We start from the raw sequence: 27,402 nt of genomic DNA on the forward strand, positions 1-27,402 counted from the left end.
AACCTTGACTAAGTTTGCCTTGTTCTTCATGTCCAAATGGATTATACATTTGTCTATAGCAGCTGGACCATTTTTCATGTTAAATTCAGTCTGTCTATGGCCCTAGGAATTGGCTGCAAGATTCCCATTTTATATGGCTTCCTTTTTCTCTGCAAAATGTTTTTCCTCTTGCATTTTGCCTCAGTGAGCAGATAGTAAGCAGGCTTTGCCCAAGGTTTTGTGCTTATCCCTAAAGTATCTTTATGCCCGCTATTATAAAGCATGAAGTAGTAACAGCTAATGGTCATAAAAGCGTCATTTTACATTCTTTGGACACTGATTAACATGGGCACTTGGCAGCCTGAAGAAACTCATATTAGAAGAACACATGAAAATATATTACATACTTACTTGAAATTCAAAGCCAGCTGTGCTAAGTAACATCTGCCCAAGATTACACAGTAGCTCTAACCTGCAAACAATTTTCTGCCTTGGGGATAAGATGGCTGATAGTCTCCGAGGAGTAAGAATTGACCAGCAGTAGTCAAGTCTTCTGAGAAAATAATTACTTGCCTATCGCGTTTCCCAGTGGGTAGTGTGCTACACTCTGCCAGGCTCTGGAATTCTCTGCTGCATTCTGTGACTATGTTCTTAGTATGTCTGACCTTAGGCAAGACACTTAACCCCTATGAGCTTCTGTTTCCTTATGTGTAAAACTGGGTTAATTAATCCTTCCCCTTTCTATCTTCTAGGCAGTATGGTGAGAAAAAATAATAGAGGTGAGGTCTCCCCAACTCTGCAAGAAAAGATGCTGCCTAAATTCCTAGTATATTAGCTACACTCCAGTCTTTTGATAGCATTTTTTGAAGTGTGAAAATAGTACTGCAAAATGAGGCAAACATAAAATACATTGGTGTTCTTGTAGTTAAAATCAGAATAACAAAAGGGGTGTGAGGGAGGGGGGATATGGGGATTCTAACAAGTTTCCCTTCCCAAAAGATTTAATACTATAGTCTCTTACCTATCACAAAATAATTCATCTTTTTGCCAAGAAAATAACTACTCTTCTTCATTCATTGACCAAAACACCCACTGTATGGTTAACCAAAACAATTTTATCAAGTTGCAATGGTATATTAAGGATCTACCCAGATATCCAAAGAGGCCTAACCAGCAGAGCCCAGATACGTTCTGTCTTCAATGACTATCTTTCCCATACTATGAGATTAAACTGTATTTAAAACAGTTAATGTGATTTTAAAAGTTGCCACCAAAAGATTTTACACAAAACTATGTCAACAGAATTCCAAAAGCAAACTGTATTGCTTGGTTGTTCTATATAATATCATTTATTTATGCTTAAGCATCTGACAACACACACACTTGTCAAAGTTGGTAGTCAGAAGTTACAACACGTGGCATAGAAGATAACTCACAAATGATTGTGTGACTTCGAATTACCAACTTTTTTATGTGTGAGATGTTTAAGCATAAATAAATGGTGTTATCTAGACTAATTAAATCAATACATCTGTGTAACAACTTGCAGTCTCTGAAATTCTTCTGACAACGCTCCATCAAAGATCTCTGGTTCACACCAGTTTTTTAAAATTTCAGGTAAAGTTTTGTGTAATGTTGTATAGTGTCAGGCTCTCGCTCCTCTAAGAATCACGGCATTCAAAATGACTAAGCCACGGTTATGGGTTTCCTGACTGTTACATTCCTTCATATTCATGATTCATTAGGTTTTTTGGAATCCGACAAATTCCATGCCATTCAATTTTGTACTAGTCACAGCACACACACGCGTAGCTCTTTGTGGTGTGTTTAGGGAAATGCTTAGAATATGCAAGATACAGCCCACCTATTCAAATATTATACCAGTTATAAGCTCCATGAAGTCAAGGCTATATCTGGCTTGTTCAATGATGTATATGTCCAATAAATATTTGCTGAATAAGTAATAATCATACCTGAATACAATACATAGATATGTGTGTGTGTGTGTGTGTGTGTGTGTGTGGCTAATGCCTAATATCACAAAAGGAAAGATTAAGAAAACCACTAAACAAATATCAGAAAGCGACAGGTCCTACTTCTAAGAACTGGGTCAACTTTTAATCGACTGCCAGCCCCTCACAGAATGCACTAATGTTGTTGCCCTCTGCTGGATTCCTGGGTCCTCCTCTTTCTACTTCCCTTTAGACACGGGCTGCTAAGTAAAGAAAAATTTAGGCTACAGGTCAGGCATTTAGAATGAAACAAGAACATACAAAAATACCTCAGAAGAAACAGCTGGGCTGCACTGCAGAGTTAGACCTGAGTTCGAAATTAGACTCTATTACCACATGCGTGGCTTTAGAAAAGTTAGTCACTTAACCTCTCTCATTTTTTGTTTTCACTGAAAACATGGAAAAATACCTACTACAAAAGGGCTGTGGTGAAGATTCAAAGAGATAATGTTTATAAATGATAAATACAGTGCCTAAAACAGTAAAGGCTCAAAAAATACTAGAATTACTACTAGGGAAACACAATCATCTATGAAGATCACAGCATCCATGTACTCAGGAGAAGCCCATCTACTCCTGGCACTGAAATACAAGATAAATTCCTCATATGTCTTCATAAGGGATATGGAGAGATGTTTGCAAAAAAGTACCTAGACTCTGTCGTAGTCCTTCTGTGCTTCGTCTCCCTTATATTGGACAGTAATCTCTCCTTAAGACAGGAACAGTAATCTACTTGGAGGAGACACCAGAGGATCAGAGAGCCCAGTGGAAGGAGGACAAAGACAGGAGAGCAATGCTTAAAAGAAGCAGACCAAAATGATATACTCCCTGGATTACATATGTTCCACTTTGGAGACCTCTCACCTAAAATCTTCACACATACGCCCCAAAGGATACATACAATAATATTGAGGCAACTACTTTTATAATGAAAAAAGTGGAAGTAAACTAAATGTCCATTGAGAAGATGGAAGTGTAAGTAAACACAGTTCAGCTCCTCGCAAAACTACAGAAAAAAATTACTAGACTACAAAACAACTATCACCCAGAACCACCAGAAAATCGAGCTGTATGGAAACCCAACAACCAGATATAAAGAAGCTACATTCGTCCAGACAGGTCTGCTCTTCTGCAATAGGCCACGCTACTAAAACAGGGAGTCAAAGCAGCTCTACCTAATACACAGAAACAAACACAGGGAGACTGCCAAATTGAAGAGACAAAAAAATATGGCCCAATTGAAAGAACAGAACAAAACTCCAGAAAAAGAATTAAACGAAACAGAAATAACCAACCTATCAGATGCAGAGTTCAAAACACTGGTTTCAGGATGCTCAAAGAACTCACTAAGTACGGCAACAGCATACAAAAGACCCAGGCAGAAATGAAGGTTACATTAAGTGAAATAAAGAAAAATCTACAGGGAACCAACAGTGGAGGGGATGAAACTGAGTGTTGAATTAACAATTTGGAACATAAGCAAGAAGAAGGCATTCAATTAGGACAGCAAGAAGATAAAATAATTTCAAAAAAATGAGGAAAGATAAGAAGCCCCCGGGACATCTCCAAACGTACCAACATCCGAATCATAAGGGATGCCAGAAGAGAAAGAGCAAGAAAATGAAAACTTATTTGGAAAAAGTAATGAGAGAAAACTTTCTAATTTGGTGAAAGAAATAGACATACAAGTCCAGGAAGCACAGGGAATCCCAAACAAGTTGAACTGAGAAAGAGGGCCACACTAAGATGCAGCATAATTAAAATGCCAAAGATTAAAGATAAAAAGAGAATCTTAAAAGCAGCAAAAGAAAAGCTGAGTTACCTACAAAGGAATGTCCCTAAGACTGTCAGCTGATTCCTCAAAAGAAACCCTACAGGCAAGAAGGTACTGACAAGAAGCATTCAAAGTGATCAGAAGCAAGGACCTACAACCTAGATTACTCTATCCAACAAAGCTATTATTTAGAATTGAAGAGAAGGTAAAGTACTTCCCAGACAGTGTAAAGCTAACAGAGTTCATCATCACCAAACCCTTATACGAAATGTTAAAGGGACTTAGGAAAAAAAAGATCAAAACTATTAAAATGTCAACAAATTCACAACTATCAACAACCAAATCTAAAAATTACAAACCAAGCAAACAATGAGGACAGGAACAGAATCATAGATATGGAGAGCATTTGGAGGGTCGTCAGTTGGGAGGGAGGAAGGGGGAGAATGGAAGAAAAGGTTCAGGGATTAAGAGGCATAAATTGGTAGGCACAAAATAGAGAGGGGGATTTTAAGAACAGTATAGGAAATGTGTAGCCAAAGAACTTATCTGCACAACCCATGGACCTGAAGTAAGTGGGAGGCACTGCTGGAGGGAATGGGGGACTGGGCAGAGGGGGGCAAAGGGGGAAAACTGGGACAACTATAATAGCATAATCAATAAAATATATATATTTTTAAAAAGTGCCTAGAACACTGCCTGACACATACTAAAATGCAGTAAATAAGTTTCCCCCTCTCTCCTTTCCAGACTCCTTTCAGTGGCTCTAAAGTGTTTATTGTCAAAAACATGCACAAGCATTAACACTTAGGGCATACCTGCTTTTTAGTCAGCCTACTCTTACCTATCTTGAGATTGACAAAGGCAAAAACGAGATTTTCTGGAAGCCTGAAAAAACAAAACCAAAAATATCCTACATCCAGATTTGGAGAGTAAATTACCTTTTACTAAGTACCTTCATGCTGTTTCTGTCCTTACAGGTATGGCCTTACAGGTATGTCCATCCTGAGTGCTAAGCCTCACTTTCTGTCTACTTTTTCACCACACCCCTTCTTCCCCATGATCAGTATTATGTGAGAATTGGCCAGTTATTCAGAGGAAACGGGAACACTAATCAATCATTACCAAATTGCCAGAATCCCCTTTTACAAACTAATCTTTATTCTGTGTATGACATAATTTAGTTTTTGTCTGTCTCCACTATTCTAATCGTTTAGATGGCAAATCTAGGGGATAAAGTTATAAGGCACCCAAGGGGAGAAACTGTACCTTATATGTCTAAGCATCTTCCATAGCAAAGGCCAGGACTGAATATTATATATAATTGTGACTAACGTAAACATCTAAATGACCAGTAAATGAATCCAAACATTTAGTTGAGACACTTTCTGTTCAATGTAAGCTTGCAGGGCAAACACCAAGGTGCTTAAAGTTCTATCTAGCTAATACACTAAGAAAAAAAATTTAGATGAACCATCCTGGGAATTTAAAATGAATTTTAGCTTCTAAAATAAGGCACCACCAAAATTTTGCTTTTTTTTTTTTTACAAGTGGGAAATAAAAAAACCTACACAAATGTGGTATCTTTCGCTCCCTCGGAAAAAAAAAAAATGACATAAACTTATTTTTAAAGTGGTGAGCTTTAAGTCATTTTGAGATTTCCTTATCTATACAACAGGATAAAAACAGGGTACATCAAACAGTTGCCAGAAGGAAAGGGCTTGGGAGGATATCTGAAAAAGGTAAAGGGATTAAGAAGTAGAAATTGGTAGTTACAGAATAGCCACAGAGATGTAAAGTACAGCATAGGGAATCTAGTCAATAATATTGCAATAACGGAGTATGGTGCCAGGTGGGTACTAGAAATATTGGGGGGGGGGGAAGATGGGTAACAACACTTTGTAAAGCATATGATTGTCTAACCACTATACTGTACACCTAAAACTAATACAAAATATTTTAATATTGGCCCTGTTTGGTATGGCTCAGTGGATTGAGTGCCAGACTGTGAACCAAAGGGCCACTGGATCAACTCCCAGTTAGGGCACATGCCTGAGTTGCAGGCCAGGTCCCGGGGAGGGGTGGGGGGGCGGCGCACACATGAGAGGCAACCACACATTGATGTTTCTCTTTCTCCTTCCTTTCCCTTCTCTCTAAAAATATATACAATCTTAAAAATATATACTGTAATACTGAATATAAACTGTAATTGAAAAACAATTTAAAAGATTTAGAAAAATTATATGCTGACAACTTGGACAACCTGGAAGAAATGGATAAATTCCTAGAAAGATACAATCTTCCAAGGCTAAATCATAAGAAAACAGAAAATCTGAACAGATTAACTACTAACAAAATTGAATCAGTAATCAGTAAAAAAGAAACAAAACAGTGTACATTATTATAGAGCAGTGGCAAGAATTAAATAAACATAAAGTACTTGATGTAATGCCTGATACATACTAATAATACAGATTAGTTGTTATCACCATCATTACTACCACCACCATTATTTTTAGGATCTTACTACCTAACAGAGCTGAATAGATAATAAGGTTATGAAGGCCCTGGCTGGGTGGCTCAATTGGTTGGCGCGTCATCCGAAGCACCAAAAGGTTGTGGGTTCAATTCCACATCAGGGGACATACCTAGGCTGCAGGTCTGATCCCTGGTCAGACCAATCAATGTTTCTCTCTCTCGCTCGCGCACTCTCTCTCTCTCTCTCTCTCTCTCTCACACACACACACACACAATCAATAAACATATCCTCAGGTGAGGATTACAAAAATAATAATTAAAAAAAAGATTATGAAGATGTTCCTCCACAGAGAGCCGATTACACTCTCCACCTCTTTTGGTTGCTAAAAGGGATACAATTTAAGCCGAGGAAACTAGTCAATAAATACATCTTTTTTTTTTGTTTCTTTAAATCCTCACCCAAGGTATGTTTATTGATTTGAGAGAGAGAGAGAATAAACACCAATATAAGAAACATTGACCAGTTGCCTTCCCCCCAGCTCAGGATGCACCCCAACCTGGGATGGACCCTGCAAGCTAGGTATGTGCCCCAACTGGAAATCAAACCCACAACCTTTTGATGTACAGGACAATGCTCCAACCTACTGGGCCACCCAGCTAGGGCAAGTACATCTTTTATGTATTTCTCCCTGGGTTTGAAATAGACCGTCCAAGTACCTCTGAGTTCTGTAGAACTGAGCGATTCCTTTGTACACTCAGGAATGAAAAGTGTACAGGAAACAAACACGCAAACTTTCCCTTAAGTTAGGTGGAACATTTCCCTCCCCCCAACTCTTGTGCATACAACTCTTTGTATATTTCCTCTCTCATGAAAAAGAAACACTGTAGTGATTAACAGTGTGAAATTCCATAAATTTTACAGCTAAAGAAAACAGTTGTGATAAATACACTGAAACAACAAAATCAGTGATGAGAGTCTGGGCGGTGACAAGCAGCAGTGTGACATCTGGCGGAAGCCAAAGTCACAGCAAGGGGGAGAGAGGTGGGCGTGAGGAAGCATCCTGCAGAGCGTGGACACAGAAAAAGAGGAATTGACAGTCTTCCTTTGGAGCCTGGCCAGCCTTTGCCACCTCTAATTGAATAGGACGACATGGCTTTGAGAACTGCCTTGGAGAACGGTGCAGTCTTTTGCAATGTGCTGCGCCTTGGAACGTTAAGCAGCATGTGAGGCATACCTCCATTCCTGGAGGGCCAGTAATTTGGAAGGCGATGCAGGGCCATCAATGGGACAAAGGAGTTTGTCTAGTGATGATACTGTTTTAATATAGACTTCTAAATACACTGAACAAAAACTGGGACGTGCCTGATATTTCTTTGAGTGCAACCAATTGTTAAAGCTGCCTAAATAAAATTCCATCTTTGCCACTGAGAGTATTTCACAAAAAAATGCAGTGTATAGAGTTAAAAGGGATCTAAAAGCTCAATTAGTTCATCCAGTATCTCTTTCACAAATGTGGGGACTCAATTCAAAAAGGAGACAGTGACTTGCCCTAAGCCACACAGCTAACTAGTGTTGGAGTCAGGACCAGAATTCAGACTTCTTGAGTCCAAGTCTTGTGTGCTTTTCTAGGAAATCACGCTGCCTCCACAAAATGGAAATCAGTGTGAAAATATGATTCAATATGTAAATGTCAGTTTCACACTCAAATATTTCAGAATATACTATTTTGCATACCAGCATCTATTGTTCTCTAGTTCATGTATCACACCTCATATGACCAATAGTATTTTAAGTTTTAAAAGGGCAGGTTTAACATCAGATCATTATGACTCCCCTCAAGGGTCTAAAACTATGTAAGACATATAGTAGGTACTCAATAAATACATATTAAACAGATAACAACACCTTAACTGTTTTGCAACTGCCCAAATTTTCAACTTCATTAACAAATAAAATTATTACTTTCTTACATTGGTGCTCTGAACTCTGAATCAAGAGCCTATTTCTAATAACCAACATAATTTATTAGCTATTTACTTCAGGTGTGTTTGGTGGTATAACTTGCAATGTTCACTATTTCGAACAAAAAAACATCTGATGTGACTCAGTGGACTGAGTGCTGGCCTGCAAACCCAAAGGTCACTGGTTTGATTCCTAGTCAGGACACGGTGCCTGGGTTGTGGGCCAGGTCCCCAGTAGGGGGCATGCAAGAGGCAACCACACATTGATGTTCCTCTCCCTTTTTTTCTCCCTCCTTTCCCCACTCTCTGAAAATTAAATAAAATCTTCAAAAAAAAAAAAATCACAAACACTTCAGCAACTTCCAACTGTCCTCATGATCTAGTAAGTACCTTTTCCAGCTCTAAAAGATTATAACTCTATAAATGGAGATGGGGCTGGGGAAGACCTATCTACCTTTAATGCCTAAGCAATATAAAATCATTTGTATTCTGATTCTGATCCTCTTTGACAGTCTTTATTAAGGAAATCCATCAATCTTTTTTTCTAATAACAATGATGACTATACCTTAACTATAAATGTACACAGTTTATAAAAGGCTTCAACCAGGTCCTGAGAGAGTTCCCAGAGACAACAAAGGATAATTATGAAATGGATAGACGGCCCAGTCAAGTTCACTTTGCATTTGGAATGTGAATATATTATAGATTCAATAAAAGTTATTTGGCATTTACTCTGTGAGAAGCATTATGCCAGGTGATAAAGGTGGAAGCCTGAATCTGCAAGCTCACAAGGCAGACGGGGTTACAAAGGATTCCAGATGGAGGAAACAGCCTATGTGAAGGCAAATAAACATAAAGGAACATGGAGTGTCTGGGAAGTGGTGAATATGGGACACGTATATACCTAGTCAATTAGGTGATTTCAACAGAAGCAGAGAGGAAGTAGAATGACAGGGGCTGGGACAAATACTGTCATTGGCTTCCTAAAGAATATGAACTTCAGCCCTGGTCAGTGTGGCTCAATTGGTTGGAGTGTCATCCTGTAAACTGAAAGGTCATGGGTTTGATTCCTGGTCAGAGCACATGCCTGGGTTGCAGGTTCAGTCCTTGTCAGGCTGTGTATGAGAGGCAATAGATCAGTGTTTCTTTCTCTCTCTCTCTCTCTCTCTCTCTCCTCCCTCTCTCTCTCTTTCCCCTCTCTCTAAAATCAGTAAGTATGTCCTCGGTTGAGGATTAAATAAATAAAGACTACAAACTTCAGTATATAATCCATGGAGGAGCCAGTGAAAACTGCCCCCACTCTCCTGCTACTGCAGCAGCAGCAGAGATAGAGGGGAAGATGCGGAGTATCAGATGTATTTAGAAAGCAGGACTGACAGAAATTAATAACTACTAGACTAGAGAATGAGGGAGAAAAAGTTGTTAAAAGGAACCTCATTAAGGGAAAAGGTGGTAGACCAAATGTAAATAACTCAACTTGGGCCCAATGAGCTTAAGTTGAGCCGTCCAGAGGCAGCTGGAAAAAAGAAAACAGTGTACAGCTAAAATCATGAGAATGAATGAAGAGTCAGCCAATTAGAAGACTTTATTTACACAAACACACACTCCTATGTTTACATGTGGAAGGCAGTGAATAAAACAATCACAACAGCACACTATGACAGAGGTACTCCTAGGCTGCCATGAGAGCGCAAAGAAATTGAGGTGATGTGTATGTGTGGGAAAGCACAAAAAAAGTTTCCCTGAAGAATGCTGAACTGCGCCTTCACCCACAATTAAGAGTTAGCCGTTTGGAAATGTGGAAGTACATTCAAAAGAGAATGATCAGCAAAGTGGTGGAATGGGCAAAGGCAGAAATACAAGAGAACCACAGCAGGGAACGGGAAGTGCAAATGATTCGTTATGAAGAGGAGAATGTGAGTGAAAAAGTGGTGAGAGGTAAGTCTGGAGAAAGAGCAGGCGAAGAAGTAAAAGACAGACAGATGAAACAGTGAGGCTAATCTCTAAGACCGATCTTGTAAATTTAAGACAGCAGTTCTGGGGAGCTGAGAAGAAACTGGACTTTTTCTCCTCCATGATCACAAGCTGGGACCAGTCCTATCATCAACCATTGCCAGAGGGGAAAAAAAAAGGAGCTATGAAGTTGGAAGGTGAACTTTTCCTAGTTTCCTATTAATCCTGTGACTGAAAAAAACATGAGTTTAAACTGATCGAAATTGGAATACCATGCTGAGCTTCACATCAAGGAAATTAAACTGACCGCCTGACTTCTCTTTCTCTCCCTTGCTTCAGGTACATTTATCTTGTGTAGCACTGAAAGCTAAAAGGGCCTATGTTTATAAAGTCTTACACTAAACTGAGAAAAAGAGGAAGTAAATGTACCTCAAATGAAGCAAACCTTTTAATTTTCAGAAGCCCACGACAGAATAAAAGAAACATTACTCTGAAAGTGAGACTGTCTAACCAAGGTGTCCCTCTGCTTTTCTCCAGCTTAGGACATTCTCTGAGAGCGTACTTGGTATACCTCTTTGATGTGGGTGGATACAAAAATCATAATACAAAAATCTGCCTTTAATTCAAATACTTTTGTTTAACACACTGGCAAAAATTCTTATAATGTTTGAGGTTTCTGAACTTCAGCTCAGGATTGGTCCTGCACTTACAACAAACATTTCAAACTTTAAAGTTAAAACCCCCTTTAAATTATTGTTTGAATAAATTATAATTTTAAATGCCGTAAGTCCTAAGATAGGCATGCATTCTTGTGAAAAAAGGAATGAAGACCTGAGATCAAACGTGCCATTATCACTTTGTATTTGTGGTACCTGAGACAGTCACTCGGCCTTGGAACCTCAAGGCCCCATCTGGATGGAAGGGACAGCACCGCCTGCCTGACAGCTGTGAGGGACGCACAGCGCTTGCTGCGCTGAAGTCCCTGGAAGGCGGCCTAGTGAGTAGCAGACGCCCAACAATGTCAACTGAATCTGAATTTTAGGAGCAAATATAAAGAAGAAAGTAAATAAACAAACAAACAAACAAACTTCAACTTTTAGTAAACTAGATCTTAAAGGGCCCCTTCAATAATTTCAAAATATCTGTAAATTTTACTTCTCTAAAGCCATGACTAACCCCAAGTTTGAACGGTTCTCCTATTAAAGTTGTAATTTTACTGTAATTAGAAGTTTACAAATTTAATGAGTTGAAATGCAACACGGCACAGATGCCTTATTATACCAACTAGTTAACACAGTTTTTGTTTTCTACATTAATTTTACTTGCTAATCAAAAATACTGCTTTCTCCAAATGACATCAAAATAAAATTGCTGATTGTGCAATGGTAAAACCAACACCACCATGTCTGCAACAAGGCTACTTGAATTCTTTTTTTTAATGAGCTGGCAGTTTTCAGGAAAAATTTAAGACTCCATATACCTTAAAGTCGGTTCTCAACAATTCAAGTACAGAAGCCACGCTTTGTACACAAGGCATATATTAAGTTATACTTCCTAAACATGCCCATGAGTATCTATTAATGTTGAACATCAGAGCTGATGCATCTCCCTGAGTTAATAAGTAAGTCTGCTGAAAAAAACTAATAGGAATATATATGATTGTACATGTTTTCGGATGTCCACAGGGACTAGATAGCGAGTACTAAGGAAATCCTGGGGAGCACACACTTTAGGAGCCCTTCCCTTAGAACACAGTGCTTACCATCAGCAGCCTAGGTTCAACACAAGTTACTGCCACCTGTTCAACAGACGTGGAAGCTCCTCATTACTTTCCCTGCTTCTTTTCCCAAACGCTCTACCCAAGAGCAGTCAATGGTCCAACTACAGTTCATCTGATCATGTTAACCTCCTTGTAGCCCACAAGCTTCCAGAGAATCCCACTGCTATTAGCATAAAGCTTTTTCCTTAAAGTGTTCATAATGTGGACTACCTCCCTAGTTTCAATTTCTTAGCAATCCCCTAAAATCCTCAGCCGCAATTGAACTACTTTAGATTGTGGATTTTAGATATGCAGTAAAAACTATATAAAGATATTTATTTATATTTGTTATTCAATCAGTAGAGCCCCAATTTGTATTCAGTACCCCACCAGTTAAAGCAGATAAAAAATTAGAGGAGTAGGAGGCTCAAAGAAGAACTATTTGTTCCTGCCCTGAACATCAGTAGAAAACCACTGTGTCTAACCTAACATTACTCCTTTGTCTGCACTTCCAGTTTTCCCTTTCGTTTCATCTTTGCCCTAATGGCCGCTGGTCCTTCAAGGCTGAGGTCGGGCTCTGTTCACACAACAGCTCCCTATCTGTATGGCTGCCGCAGCCCCTGTCCCTCTGCAGCGTGCCTGACTGTTTCACTTCTCTGTGTGCCCCTCGGAAGGCACACACTGCTGCGCCTCTTCCCTCAGCCCTGAAGAAAATGCAGTCTGTCGGTTTGCTGAATGAATGAGTATCCGCACCTGTGGAACTTCTGGTGGCTTATTTCAGTTTAAAAAGAATCAGACATTTTTATTATTTCCTCTCCCTTTCCTTTTTCTTTCCAGTCTAGTTCATTCTATTTGCTCTACTGTCTACACTCGAAAGTAATGGTAAATCTGAACTTTAAGTGTTAACTTTCTTTTCTTTAATTGAATTTCCTATTTTTATTTCATTGGATACATGAGGGTGACATTGGTTAATAAAATGATACAGGTTTCAAGTGTACAACTCAACAGAACATCACCTGCATTCTGCATTGTGTGTCCACCGCCCCACGTCAGGTCTCTTTCCACCCCCATTTACCCCCAGCCCCCCTTTGCCCACTTCCACTTCCCCCCAATCCCCTTTCCCTCTGGCTATCACCATGCTGTTGTCTGTGTCTGTGTGTCATATATGTATATTTTTTGCTTAACCCCTTCACATTCTTTCACCCAGCCACGCAACCCCCCGCCCCTCTGATAGCTGCCAGTCTGTTCTATGCATCAATGCTCTGTTTCTATTTTGCTGGTTAAATTATTTTGCTGATTAGATTCCACATATGAGTGAGATCATATGGCATCTGTCTTTCTCTGACTGGCTTATTTCACTCAGCATAATGATTTCCAGGTCCAGTCACACTGTCGCAAAAGGTGCTTTTTCTTCTTTTTTACAGCCAAGTATTAGTCCATGAACTTATTTTTTCCATTTTTAAGTTTTTCAAAAAATGCTGTGATTCCCTGCCCTTTTACTCTTCCTTTTTATTTTCTTAAACTTTTTTTGTGTGTGAAATAACACACACACATAAAAATGCATAATATACACGTACAGCTTAATGAATAAAGTGACTATGCATGGAACTACTTCCCAGGTCAAGAGACAGAACAGTCAACTTTTTCCCCATCCAAAGGCATCACGCTGTCCTCTATTTTACATAACTATGTTTTTTTTCCCAGAAGAGAATAAAGAAAATGTCACAGAGTTTTTAGGATCAGCCCCTGGATTCGTATCCCTGCACAATCCTGGGCCCTGGAGCAGGTAAAGAGGCATGCAGATGCCAGGGCATATGTGTATTTGTGCCTGTGAGTGTGTGAGGGCATGCCCACAGGCCAGGGCACTGGTGAAAAGCAATCTTAAAGGCTGGGGTAAACTGGCCCTTGTAATGGTAAACATTTTGAAAATAAAAGCACGTATTGACTAAGCAGACACAGTGCTCTGCTGCTCCTGGCTTAAACCAAAGCTTGATAGGAAACCACATAATTTTCAAGACATGTTTCAAAAGAATACAAATTTAGACCAATTACCTATATTGCTCCACCCTCATTATGGGTAAGAAAGATGCTTTAAGTGAAAACTTGGCATTATGGGTTGCACAACTACAGCCACCCAATAACCTCATTCCATTCAGCCAGAACAGGGGTTCTCTCTGCTCACAGCAGGCATCCAACAGGGTAGCACATATATGCTCTCTGAGTGAGAAAGCAACACCTTCTCACATACAACCCCCTGGAGAGAGATGGGGAAGGGAAGGAGGGAGAACTTTACACCTGCAAACTCCTAACTCTATCAGCACTAGGGCTGGGAAAAACATCACATATTTTTTAAAAAGAAGGAAATAAAAGGTTTCCTAATAAAGCCAGTAACTTTCAGAGGACAATCTTCTTAAGCCATTTTTTTCTTAGGACACTAGTAAGGATAATGACTCAATATCTAAGTCTTTGTCTTTCTAATGGACTTAGTCAAGCCCTAATGACAGTATAAGCAAACTGCTTAAAAGGGCAGCTGTCAGGATTCTTTTTGGTTAAAAAACAAAACAAAACAAAAAACACTGTAAGCACAAAATATAGTCATTTTAATTAAGGCATCTCAATTTCAAGGCACATCTGTCCCTGGGCCTTTGGATAATCAAAATGACCACTAACAACAGAACAGTACCTCCAATGGGGCAGACGTGACCCATCCCCAACCCTAAGAGACTCCGGTGAGATGTGACCTGGGATGCACATGTGCTTTGCAATACCACTGAATGTCCACCTACATGCGGCCATATGGTTTTGGTTTTTACTTTATGTCCTACTAGGGCCAGGGGACAAAAAATGAAAAAAAGGAACAGACAGACAACTTCTGGCCTGTTGTGAAAATCCAGGTAGCTGACTAGCAAACTACGCTCTGGTGGGAAAGAAAACTGCTCTCCAGGACTAGAAGAACCACTCCTTATAGTAAATTCTGTGAGTTTATGATGAACATCTTGATTTTCTTTTTTCAATTTCCCTGTCACCAAGAGTAAGCCAGCTCTGTCTGTCAAGATGCCCAGGCTGTGTGGCAGCAGTGTCAAAGGCTGCCATTTGCTCCAAGGCACTGCCATCTGCGACAGCACAACATTTTTGTCTCCGGAAAATAAACACATCTGCCTTCGCCAGTGTCCTCCCACTGTGCCTCCCATCTGGAGCAGGTGAGCTGGAAGGCAAGCCTGGGCACGGGTGAGACGGGGTGGGCAGGGGAGATAAGGCCTCAAGGGAGATGGCACATGGAGGAAGAAGGCAGTGCTGTGTCATGTCACATCCTGCTAACCCCATTTGCCAAACAGCATGTGAAATTACCCTTGTTAGTGAAATTTTAATCACATGTAACAAATGGTTGGCCGTGTTTAGGGGACAAGACCTGCAAAGTCAAGGTTTCACCTGAGCCATCTGTTCATAAAGTCACATGACCTCACTAATACCAATATAAATAGACGATGTCTTTGTGCCGGCCACCAAAGGCAAGAGGACAATAGTTAGTGGTCAGCACAGAAGGTTCAAAGCAACAGGATTCTTCTAGGACAGGAGCACACTATACATGCCTATTAACTAAACCACACACACTCAAATTCAGGCCCGAGTCTTGGGACAAGTCCTGGTCACTTCTGGAAATGACTATCACTTAAAATTCTTCTCTACATATTCTTTCCTTTTCACTAAAACGGTAAATAAATTCAGGTCTGTTTATGGTCTTGACAGCAGATCTTTAAATCATAATGTTTGGGGGAAGGGGCAGAAGAAATCATAAAAAAGTATCCAATCAAATTCTTTCTTTCTCCCAAAGTTTTCTTCTAGCTTGCAGGAAAGCCAGTGCTAATCTAGAGCAGGGCTCTTTCAACTGCGCCACTAGTTTTCAACATTTTGGTGGGAAGGGACAGTAAAGCCACTTTTTCATATAAAATCATAAACAGAATCCCAATATATGAAATAGATAAAAGCCGAGCTGATCTATATGAAGTAGAGCTAAAGTTTTACCACACTGGCCTCCTTGGTGAGTTTCCTGCGGCAGCTTCATGGTATATAGTCTGAAAACCACTCTACCAGGTTGGATATATTTTCCCCACTTATTATTTCTATTGCTTATTTCCTAAGCATTTACAAATATAACCCTATAAAAAGACAAATTACCAAAGGCTCACCAAGCACTTCTGAAAAAGTACTATGCAAATACTCAGGCCAGTCAGTAGCACTAGGAAAGCCCTGAAGATCCCACACCACGGGGGCCAGCACTCTGCTCTAAGCCAGCGATTTTCAACCAGTGTGCCCTAGAGGCACACGGGGCAGCAGCCAGAATTTTTAAAACATGCAATATCTGACTATTTAGTCAGGGGCAATGACTTCTTTTCCCTTAGTTGTCAAATTAAAAAAATGACGACAGTCAACACAACAGCAGCTGTCCTGTATGAACAAATCAAAATTATACCTAGCCTTTTGTCAGATCAGCAAAATATATATTTTTTGGTGTGCCAGAGAATTTTATTAATTAGTTTATGTGTGCCATGAGATGAACAAGGTTGAAAATTGCTGCTCTAAGCCTTGCCACAAACTCGACATATCCCAAGGATATCAGATTTCACGGGTTCATGTTTCAGTCTCCATGTACGTAAAACAGAAACCTTGGCAGATTCTAACAGAAAATCTCAGGACATCAGATGGACTACACCAAATGTGCCGCGTAATTCACTTCAAGCAAGAAATAGCCATGTTGCTTATCACTCTCCCTTTTATAGCCCATTAATCAAATCATAAGGACAATTTAAACACGCCTCATGCGAACTATACCTGTAAATCACAAAATTCTCAAAATACCACTGTTAAAAATCCAAAAGCAGTTTCTAAATGATGTAGTCACTTACTAAATACATACTATTTTCCAAGGAGGTATCATTCACTCATTCCAAATAGACTTGATTAAACCAATGGTTAATTCTCAGTTCTCATAATTTGTCACATTTGATTGCTCCCTCCTTCTTAACAGATTAAAACAGTGAGGCTCAGCAAACATAATTATTCAAGATCATACAAACAGTACATATCAGAGAAGAGATTGGAACTGGTATATTTGCCTTTAAAACCCGTGCTCAAAAAAGCTTCATGAACATTCAAAATTGAGGAGTCAAAAACCTAATAAGCCCTTTTTTCCTACTCTTTGAGTTCTAACCAGGAGCAGACCAACTTAAATGTACACATGCATTTAAATTAAAAACTAAACTGAAGGCTCCTGATCACCCTCCCCAATCTATGCCTTTTTTATCGCTTCCTGTTGATCTCATATCTTTAATTATTACATGGAGAAGTAACGTCCATTCATTAAGAACACATTAATAAAATTCCCTTCCAGTGTATTAATGCACAATAACATTTGCAGTGGTACATGTCGACTAATTGGATGACATTAATTCGGCAAATTTATTAAACACCTACAATGGGCACATATTTATACCCTCTCTATGTAATTCTATGTGGAGAGTTTGGCATTTTAATAGAACTGAACATTTCATGCTTTCCCAAATGCACAAACATACTTGTATATTAGTCTACTAAGGAATATAATATAAAAGAAAGTATAAAAGAGTACAGTATTTGAAGCTAGGCCCTCACCTCAGCCTTTTACAGGCTATATATGTGTCTTTGGTATACTTAGCCACATAAGAGAAATACTTAACCTCTCTATCAGCTAGTCTTAGTATCCTTGTAAGTAAAATGGGAATAACATTCATTTTATGGTGTCATAATAAGCATTAAATAAGGTCACATACATAGTTATCTAGAATAGCCCTAAGAGAATGATGATAAAAATGTTCCGTATCTTCAATGTCCAATATGAGAGCCATTAGCTACATGTGGCTATCGGGCACTTGAAAAGTGGCTAACATAACAGAGGGAAGCCAATTTTTTTACAGAAACAAAATTTTACCTTTCATTCAAAGTCCAGGAGACCCTCACCAAGGAAATGAATTTTAAATTTCATTTAACTTTAATTATTTCAAATTTAAATAACCTCATATGACTGACTAGTGGCTACCACACTGGACTGCGTCAATCTAGAACAAAGCCTACCATGTAACAGATGATCAATGTTGGTTCATTTATATTTTCCTTATCAGTATCAGTAATTTCTTATATCACTCTCTTTACTAGCAAATCCATTCAACTAAAATAGCATAACAAAGAATCTCCTATAGGGAACAAACATAGCTATTAAATTGATTCTTCACCAGCATAAGAATCAGCAACAGGAGCATAAAAACAAGTGATTTATTAATTAGTTGTACATAGTATACACTACACTGACAGCTCTGCATGATTACCTCATTTAATCTTTATAATAATTCTATGAAGTAGGTGTTATTATTTTGAAGTAGGAGAATTAAGCTGAGAAGAGGTCCAAAGACACACAGCTGCCAAGCAGTGAGGAAAGATTTAAAACCAGGCAGTCTAATTCCAGAAAACTGTACATAACCACCACGCCAACCTACCTTCATTTGAAAGAAGTTTACATAAAATTATGTACTCTGCAATAAATAAATATCCTTTCAACCAAATACCACCACCAAACACAATCTGCATACACACAGCTAACTGGAAATCAAACAATTTGAGCTACAGAACTAAAGTTATGCATGCTAATCCTAAATAAATCTCATGTCCTAGCTGGTGTGACTGCATAAATGTACCAAATTTAGTGACTTTGCACTTATCAGGAAGACTGAAAAACTTTCATCACCTTTCTCCCCAGAATGACTAAAATGTAAATTCATATTTTAGAATAATGTATTTTGATAAAAGAGTAGGGGCGCAGGGATTAGACCTAGAAACACAAGGCAGAGACAGTCAACATTTACTAGAGTCCCATGTCACTGTCTATATGGGATAGTTATTTAAGACTTCAAACAATTCTGCAAAAAGATTAACTGGATTCACTGCATTTGCATGAAGCACATCACCACTCTTGTCTTAATTCTAAAAGGAGCTTAATTCACTTAATGTGCAGCATTTATGAAAAAGTATTTATTGTGCCCAAAGCTGGAATTCTTATTCCAGTTCTGCCTGACATGTCAGAGGAATACTTGACACAGAGAGCCACAGCATAATCTTTACTGAATTCCATAGGGACTTCTGAGTAGCAAGACAGTTCATATCTGACCCATTTTCCTCTCTCATGAAGGAGTGAAGAAGAAAAGGCCATTGAGCTTTTACTCGGATAAAACAAAGTATGTAAATTTGTCCATCATGTCTCTGGCTTCTCTTTAAACTTCATGATATTGCACAAGCCCCTTGGTCAATGTTAGTGCTGAGAAGAAGAGATTCTATTTACACAGAAGTTCTCAATCCAGTATTATTAGGCACTAGAGAATAAAATGCTTTAAAGATCTATAATAACTTTAAAAAAAAAACTACCTATACATGTTCAGATTTCTATCATAACTCAGCTTAAGCAAGTGCAGATGAAGCTAAAACCATAGTTAAAAAAAAAATATATATATATATATACAACCATCACCAGTATTCTAGAAACCCTACTGAAAAACCAAGGGGCTGATGTAAGGCAGAACAGTCAAGTAATTATGGCACCATCAGTGTAGCTTTGCCTGGCGTGCTATGGGACCTGGAGCTAGTCCCTTTGCCACTTGGTGCCTTTCATTCCATACCAGTGATAGAGAATTAACCACTATATATCTCAGTGGAATAGTGAGTAGATTAAATTATTAGGCAAAATGCTTTGGGCATAAGTCATATGAATGTTAAATATTACGGTTTACAAGCATTCATTTCCCTAGCACTCCTGTGGGGTTAGGAAGTGATCTTGATTTCACAGATGAGTAAACAGGCATGGGGGAAAGGTCACATGATGAGGCTCCATTTACAGAGTCCTACGGGAAAGGGGTAACACACACCTTTAGCTACCACATGAACTTTCTTGGCACTTCCTGCAATCTTTAACACATTCAATCCCTAATTTAATGTTGCATCTTTTAACATGCTGTTGATGGAACAAAGACAGCTCTAAGAGAGCCACAAGGCCAGAATAAGTGAGGAGGAACAGTTCTGTGTGCTTTGACAAGAAGAGTCATAGAAAGACACAGGTAACCTCAAGATGAAATTTCCATTATTATTTTTAAGATTTCACCACTAATGTGGGGATCTTCTACCACAGGAATTAAGAAATATGATTTGCTATGAAAACACTCTGAAAATAATTTTTAAAGGCTATCACAGGCCTTCATGTCGGTGTTGCCGCTTCAAATTTTCTGGGCTACATTTGCCTTCTGGGTTTTAAATGGTAACCATGTGGAAAGAGAAAACAAATCCAAAGAAACTAAATAATGACCGAGTAGCAATGGGAAGGGCTCAGGTAGGCCGAAAAATGGCAAAAATGCCACTCATGTATAATGGAATATAAAAGAAGCACAGAACGTTTTTCTGCCCTTACCCAAGGCTGCCTGCTATATTACTTACCCGACTCCGAAGATAGTCAGCCAGGTTTCGACGTGTGAAATTAGCTGCTGCTGTGGGAGACAATTCATAACCTGGTACAAGAGATAAACGGTCATACTTAAAGTAAAGCAGAAGGAATAACAGCACTCCCAATTTTTCTGCTATTCCTATTCTTGCAGTCTACCACCCTTTGTACACTCAAGAGTACACTCAAGTACACACAATAAGGAGTACAATCTTTCATCTTGTCCCTTTCCTCATCTAACAGTTGTGAAACAGCTGGTTAGTACTGACAGTGACTCCTGGCAACAAAACAAAACCAAGGTGAGATTTAACTATTCTATGGTGAAATCAAATTAACAACCTTGCTTACGCTATTTATTCATCAACAGACTGGTTTCCTCTGTAGAAGGAAAGAAATACAAATACACAGGTGTTGGGGGGGAAAAAAACAAGAAAGAGGTCTTGAGATGCCAATTTCTTTTAGTTTATTTTTAAAAGATATTGGGGAAAGAGAGGCTGGGAGTTAGAAGAGCCTCAGAGTTACACTTTAGAAGATTTTCTTTTTTAAACAAGTTTATTAAGAACTATAATATGGTTTTTAGAAGTATAAGCCACAGTGGGGAAAATGTCTCTATCACTATCTACAACATTTTTAAAGAGTATCTCAAGCATAAAACTTTAAAAACAGGCTGAATGCCAAAAAAGTACAGCCAGAGAAATGGCATCAGGTGTGCATTTAACAGTGCACTCACTCTGAAATTTAACCTCTAGTAAAATGGCACTAGTACCAAAAGAGACAAGATGACCAACAACTCAGCGGACCCACACAGGAAATGTCAGCTTGGAAAGACAGCATGAAGATGTTATTCTCTACAACATTTTTAACACCAGTGTCATATCAGGTAAGATTTAGATTAAAATTCTAACAAATATTTATTGAACAGTTATGTTTCAGGGTCTATACTAGGTGTTCTCACATGTATTAATGAATTTCATTCTCACAACAGGTCTATTAGTACATATTAAATCACAATAGAAGCAATTCTAGACAAGCAGAAATACTTGCAATTCTCCTTGGAATCTCCTAAACACAATTAAGGATTTGACGGTTATCTTAAAGGCAGGAAAGTCTGAGGCCTGACCATCTGCATATAGATTTTTCTCTTTCCCTTATTTTAGCTTAGTTCTTAAATTGTAATATGCATAAGAATTATTATGTAAGGTTGCATATACAAAACTATTTGACAGGTAATTTAAGGGGTTTAAAGGGCAATTTTAACCTAATTATCTTCCTAGACAAGAACCTACTGAAAAGGCAAAGCAGAACCTTTTTATGACATAGTAAATCTCCTTTTACTACAATTACACAAAGCTTTAAGTTTACAAAGCATTTTCATACATATTATTCTAATATTTTAATTCCATTTTAGAGATAAGGAAAATAAAAGGCCCAGAGAGGATAAGAGACTAGTAACATACAGAATAGTAAAACCAAGTTTAACTTAGGTCTTTTAACACTGAAATTCAGATATATTTCAGCTCAAATCACATCCTCTGAAATATCTTACTTGAAAAGTCTGATATTACCATGCCCATCTCCAAGATCGTGTTAGTTTTATCTCAAGTATCAGTGTTATACTTTTTTTAGAAATTTTTTTAGAAAATCTCTACATCAGAAAAGGAGTCTAGGTAAGGTTTCAAGAACAGGAAGACTCAAATAAAAATATGAGCATATTGGTGTGCTCATGTGTAGAACTGCCAGTAGAGAATATTCTTTTTCAGTACAAAGTTAAAAACAAACCAACCAAAGCTACACCCTAAGTGTTACCCACCATTTCGCATCTTATAAAGTTGCACATTTTTCTGAATATATTCTGCAAACTGCACAGTGTCTCCAGCCTCTCCAACACACAGCAGTAAGATTTTTTCACTCATCTTAAACATCTTGTCATGATCTGCTCAAAGAAAAACACAGTATTAGAAACTACCTTATCAGAAAGTTACTATTATTTAAGTAACCATAAATATTTACCAATTACTACACTGAATAATTTGACTAATCACTGTTTTCAGAAGACTTTAATGGGCAACTGTATTAATTACTCTTTCCCGCTCCATGTTACAACCATCAACATATTTAATGTCAGTTTCAGTTGGAGACTATATGAAGGCTGACAATTGAAAAATACAATTAAAAACATTTAAGGCATTTGAAATGCATAAAACAGAACCAATCAAAGAAACTAAAAGGACTAAGCCAAAGGCCATTATCTGTAGGCTCATAATTATAAAGTCCTGAAATGTCTCTACAAATACAAATGTTAGTCATTATATTTATACATATACAAAAGCATATAGGAAAAGGACTGGTGTTACAATGAAAATTAAGGTGCCATCTCAAGAAAAGAATAAACTGAAAATATAAGTCACCTTAAAAAGTAAACCACCTCCATTTCCAAAGCAAAGAGAAAATTTAAATGATTGCCAAAACAAAAATTCTAAATAATATTGCAACGCTAAGCTACTTAAAAATACCTCAAAATCCCAATACTCTAATCTTATCTAGCTGAACCAGATTCCCTCAGATTATACAGATAAATATTCAGCTAGCAATTAGTGCCGCAGTGCCGTTCTCCATATTCAGCCTGCAGTTTCAGATCTCCCTATCTTACTCTCACTTTCACTTTTCATTTTTCAAATAGTGCCGAATACTCTTCCCTGGGAGACATGTTTCCTGTTTGAAAGCTTCTGAAATGTCAAAATCTCTTCATCTGATTTAAAGAACAAAATGCTACAATCAAATACTTTGTAAGTGTTTGAGAGTTGTGGACACCAGTAATATGGCTTAGCCTTTAAACACACCTAAACACACCTAAACACACCGTCCGTGTAGGTAGTATCAAATTGACTTCAAACTCCTCAACAAACATTTTCATTAGTTATAGACTAGAGGAGATTTAAAGACTGTTAGTTTGCAAACTTGTTTAAAACAGAAAAAAATTTCACCTATAGCACCTATTATCTATGCAAAGAAAAAGGACTGTAAGAGTATTAGATGCCAAAGGCACCTAAGTGCTTGCCAGTGACAAAAGCATGAGCAATTTTTTTGCTTATCAGTTATTTCCTAAAATGTCTATACTTAGTATGTGTCATTATTGTAAGAAAACATTACTTAGTAAGTCTGTATTATTTTCAAAATGAGGAAAAAAAGCTGTTCTTGTTTTCTGGGGGGAAAGCTTGTTTACACAGAATTTATATCATATTTAGAAGAAATGCTAAAATACTCAAGTTGTTCAACTCTGAAATGAACTTAATACAAGGCCAAAACTGTTTTTTAAACATCTAGTGCATGTCCAGTGGGTAGTGAGGAGGGAGATAAAAACAAAAGTGAATAGATGCCAGCAGCTCCCCGAGTTGTACAGGAAACTGCCTAAGTAGCTCTAGGGAATTTCTGATCCTTAAAGAATTTACAAGGTCCGCGTACATGAAACAAATGGACGACAAAATAACATCAATGTACAATTCTGTGGAAAGGCAACTAGACTAGAACCCAATCAACTTCAGTTATAATCTGGGCTCAGCACTGAGTTTGGACAAATGATGTGCCCTCTCTGAGCCCCCATTTCCAAGCATATAAAATGGTAATACTATCACTTACTGCTACCTATCTCATAGGTGGGAAAACTGTACATGTAAAATATTATTAGATTCAGTGTTACACAATGTTGTTCAGATTATATATGCTGTAGACATTTAGAGGGGAAAAAAAAGACATCCCGTGTGGGTTGGAGTACTCTTAACACTATATAGGCCAAGAGAGAGAGGTGAAATGTGACACATAACCAAACTGAAGACCTGGGCCACTTTAATAAGCAAGTAATCTCTGGGAGACTATCTTCTCTAAAGCATCAAAATATCTTACAAAGTGACAAATCTCCCAAAATGATTGGAAATATCATTCTCATTTTATACCTGGAGAATGCAAAGTAATCCCAAAAGATCACTCATTCTTGCCCATCCAAGTTCCTTCAGGAAATGAAAGGTAGAAAAAAAGTCCTCATGCAATTAATTCCAAAGCTCCCAGCACAAAAATTTTTATACCACAAAAGACTATAGGGAAAATTAGACAGTGACTTGACTGCGATTATTTCCAAACACTTTTCAAGAACTAACTCAAATTCATTTTTCTCCCACACCACAGTAATCTTTCTTTTCTCTGACTACCTCTAGGACTTCCTCCCAAAATCGGCAATTTAAAACTAACCTAATACTTACTAGTGATAGTGCTTGTACAATACAAAATCATCTTGTAGTATTTATTTCCTTGTTTTTTTAAGTCTTAACCACTCTATGGATCACATCTAATACAGTGCATCCTCTATAACACCTAAAAGTACTGTGTACATAAGTAGAGTTAAAACACATTCTGCTTCTCAAAGTGATTTAACATACATGAAACAGAAACCTCTAAAGGTGCTGATTCAGTTACTGCTCTACTTAGGCACTACTTCATGCTAAATCACTCACATGCCAAAGGTCTTAGTAGTCAAAATAAGGAAGAGGTCTACTCTCAAAACAAATTTACTCCTTTGCAAAGCACGCTTTACAAATAGAAAATAATTATGCAGTTTCATATAGTAATTTGACTTGATGTTTAACAAACCACTTTTAGGTCTCTCCTTCTTCAGCAAGAACAAAAATCAAGCAGAGTCCCTCAGAGTTCTTTCTGTATCCCCAAGTGACGACAGTTTGACAACCAAATGCCTGTCACTTACAAAAGCAGTGGTGGACACTTTTTCCCTTTGTTCACATACTAAACAAAACCCCAGACTTAATAATTGTTCCTTCTTTAAACCAAAGAGAAACTATTATCTGCCCTCAAAGGTTTCCCTAATCTCTACAACCAGAAAGAATTTCTTCTTCCTCTGGATTATGTAAAAACAATCTCTTCTATCTCTGCACTACCTCAGAAGTTCGATTGTACTTTTCTTAGGCAGCATACTTTTTGTATCCTATAATCATCTGTACACATAACTGAGTCCTTTGTTAAACTGTAACTTTTTTAAAAACGATTTTATCTATTTTTAGAGAGAGAGAGGGGAAGGAGAGGAGAAAGGGAGGGAGACATCAATGTGCAAGCAATACATTGATCGGTCGCTTCTCGCACACCACCAACCGGGTACCTGGCCTACAACCCAGGCATGTGCTCTGACTGGGGTTCGAACCAGCAGCATTTTGATTCACAGCCTGGCACTCAATCCACTGAGCCACACCAGCCAGGGCTAAACTGTAACTGCTTTCAAGATACAGGCCACATGTTATTCCTCTTCGCATCCCTTCAGTACCTAGCACTATAAATGGCACAGAGGTGCCCAAAATCTATTTGTGAAGTGAGCATTAAATCACCTGAGTCAAAGCATAATACTTTTCCAACAGCAACATGTCTTTGGTCAATCATGACTAAAGGGAGACAGTATTTATAGTAGTTACGGGCAAAAGATGCGGAGTCAAACTGCATAGATTCAAACCTGGGTTCTCCCACTTGTGGTCTTAGAAAGTTTCTGAACCTCTATGCCTCAAAACGAACATTTGTAAAGTGATGATATAATAGTGCTTATCTCACAAGGTTAAAAGGATTAATGTAAATGGCTTAAAACAACACCTGACATACAAGTGTTTGGTATTATTACTTAAGTACTTGTAACCGGGCTAAGCATCTGTACAAAACTTTTTCACTCAATCCTCCCAACAAGCTTGTGATTTAACTGATTTTCTTTTGAGAGAATTTTTATGAGTGTATTTGAGCCAAACTGACAGCAATTGCCAAGAAGCAAGATCTCAAATGCTCCCAGATTTAACAGATAAGGAAATCGGGGCACTGTGAAATAACTTACACGAAGTCATAAAGCAAATTAAGTAGAAGGGCTCTAGTCTCCAAATACCACCAACTACCTACATACAAGAAAAACCTGATAGCCAGTGCCCTGGAAAACTGGAAACGGAGGATCAGAGCTGAGACAAAGGAGGATACAGGCAGCGGAAGGGAAATGCCAAGTTCCCAGTTGCACAGTCTCACTCCTCCCAGGATCCCACCTTATGCTGCCAGCAAACTAACCTCATTAGTTACGAGCGACATCAGGAAAGTCATCAGAGATTCTGGGTCTAGGGTGCCTGGTGCTTGGTAGGTGCCTAAACACTTAAAAACTGAAATCCCCTCGGCAACTCTCACCCAGAACGGGTTGCGCTAAGGCCAGAGTTGAGCACTGACCAGGGAGGCCTGGGAGGAGCGAACGTTAAGGCCCCACGCCTGTCTGCCAGTCTCCTAATTGTAAATAAGCAAGTGCGGATCAGGGCAGGCTTGTTCCGCCTCCCGGGCCTCCCAGGTGTTCACCCAGCCCCCACGAGCTTTCTCCCGGTGGTCCCTACACCCAGGCCCAGCAGGGCCACCCCAGCTTCCTCTCACCGTCCTTCATCTGGACGATACTGGAAGCGGCCACCCGGTCGGAGGCGACAAGGACAAAGTCGGGGCCCTGGATGCCGATGAGGTACTCCATGCTGGTGAGAGGCCTGGGGCTGCTGGCTCGACGGGGCGCGGGAGTCCTCCACGTAACTACCTCACCGGTGAGACAGCACTGCCGACCGCAGCTGCGCTCTACGCAGGCCGCGCGACTGCCGCAGCCGCCGGCGCTCCCTGATGACGTAAAGCGTCGCGAGACGTTAGAAAGTGGGCGTGGGATCGGTCTCTGAAATTGAGTTTGCATCTTGGCTGGCGCCGTGAGGGGCATTGTAATACGGGCTGGAACAGACGTCGCCTGTTTTGTGCTGCCCAGTTTCTTTACCTATAAATGGAGCGCTTCAAAGTCGCGTGAAGATAAACACACACTGTACGTAAAGTGTCAAGCACATGTGAATGGCAAAAAGGCGTGTGATCGTAGATGGCTGTTGTTCCGTAAAGTAACTCCTCAAACCTTTTCCCTAGAGATTGAAGAAAAATAAA

General features: G+C 38.9%; 1 protein-coding gene across 2 annotated transcripts in view; it reads right to left on the minus strand.

The window, feature by feature from the left end:
* Positions 1 to 27,082, minus strand: part of PSMB2 (proteasome 20S subunit beta 2) — a 69,370-nt gene extending 42,288 nt beyond the window's left edge. Inside the window, exons 1-3 of one of the 2 annotated variants that reach the window (XM_054571962.1) lie at positions 26,869 to 27,082; positions 22,238 to 22,360; positions 20,424 to 20,494 (exon numbers count right to left, since the gene is read on the minus strand). In XM_054571962.1, coding sequence (XP_054427937.1) covers positions 20,424 to 20,494; positions 22,238 to 22,360; positions 26,869 to 26,959 — 285 coding nt within the window. In that variant the 5' untranslated portion in view covers positions 26,960 to 27,082. The remainder of the gene's footprint in view (positions 1 to 20,423; positions 20,495 to 22,237; positions 22,361 to 26,868) is intronic. The other variant, XM_054571961.1, reaches the window with a different exon arrangement.
* Positions 27,083 to 27,402: the final 320 nt, after the last annotated feature.

The sequence above is a fragment of the Pteronotus mesoamericanus genome, unplaced genomic scaffold, assembly GCF_021234165.1.
Source record: "Pteronotus mesoamericanus isolate MK-2021 breed Mesoamerican mustached bat unplaced genomic scaffold, CSHL_Meso_final contig_221, whole genome shotgun sequence".
NCBI lineage: Eukaryota > Metazoa > Chordata > Mammalia > Chiroptera > Mormoopidae > Pteronotus > Pteronotus mesoamericanus.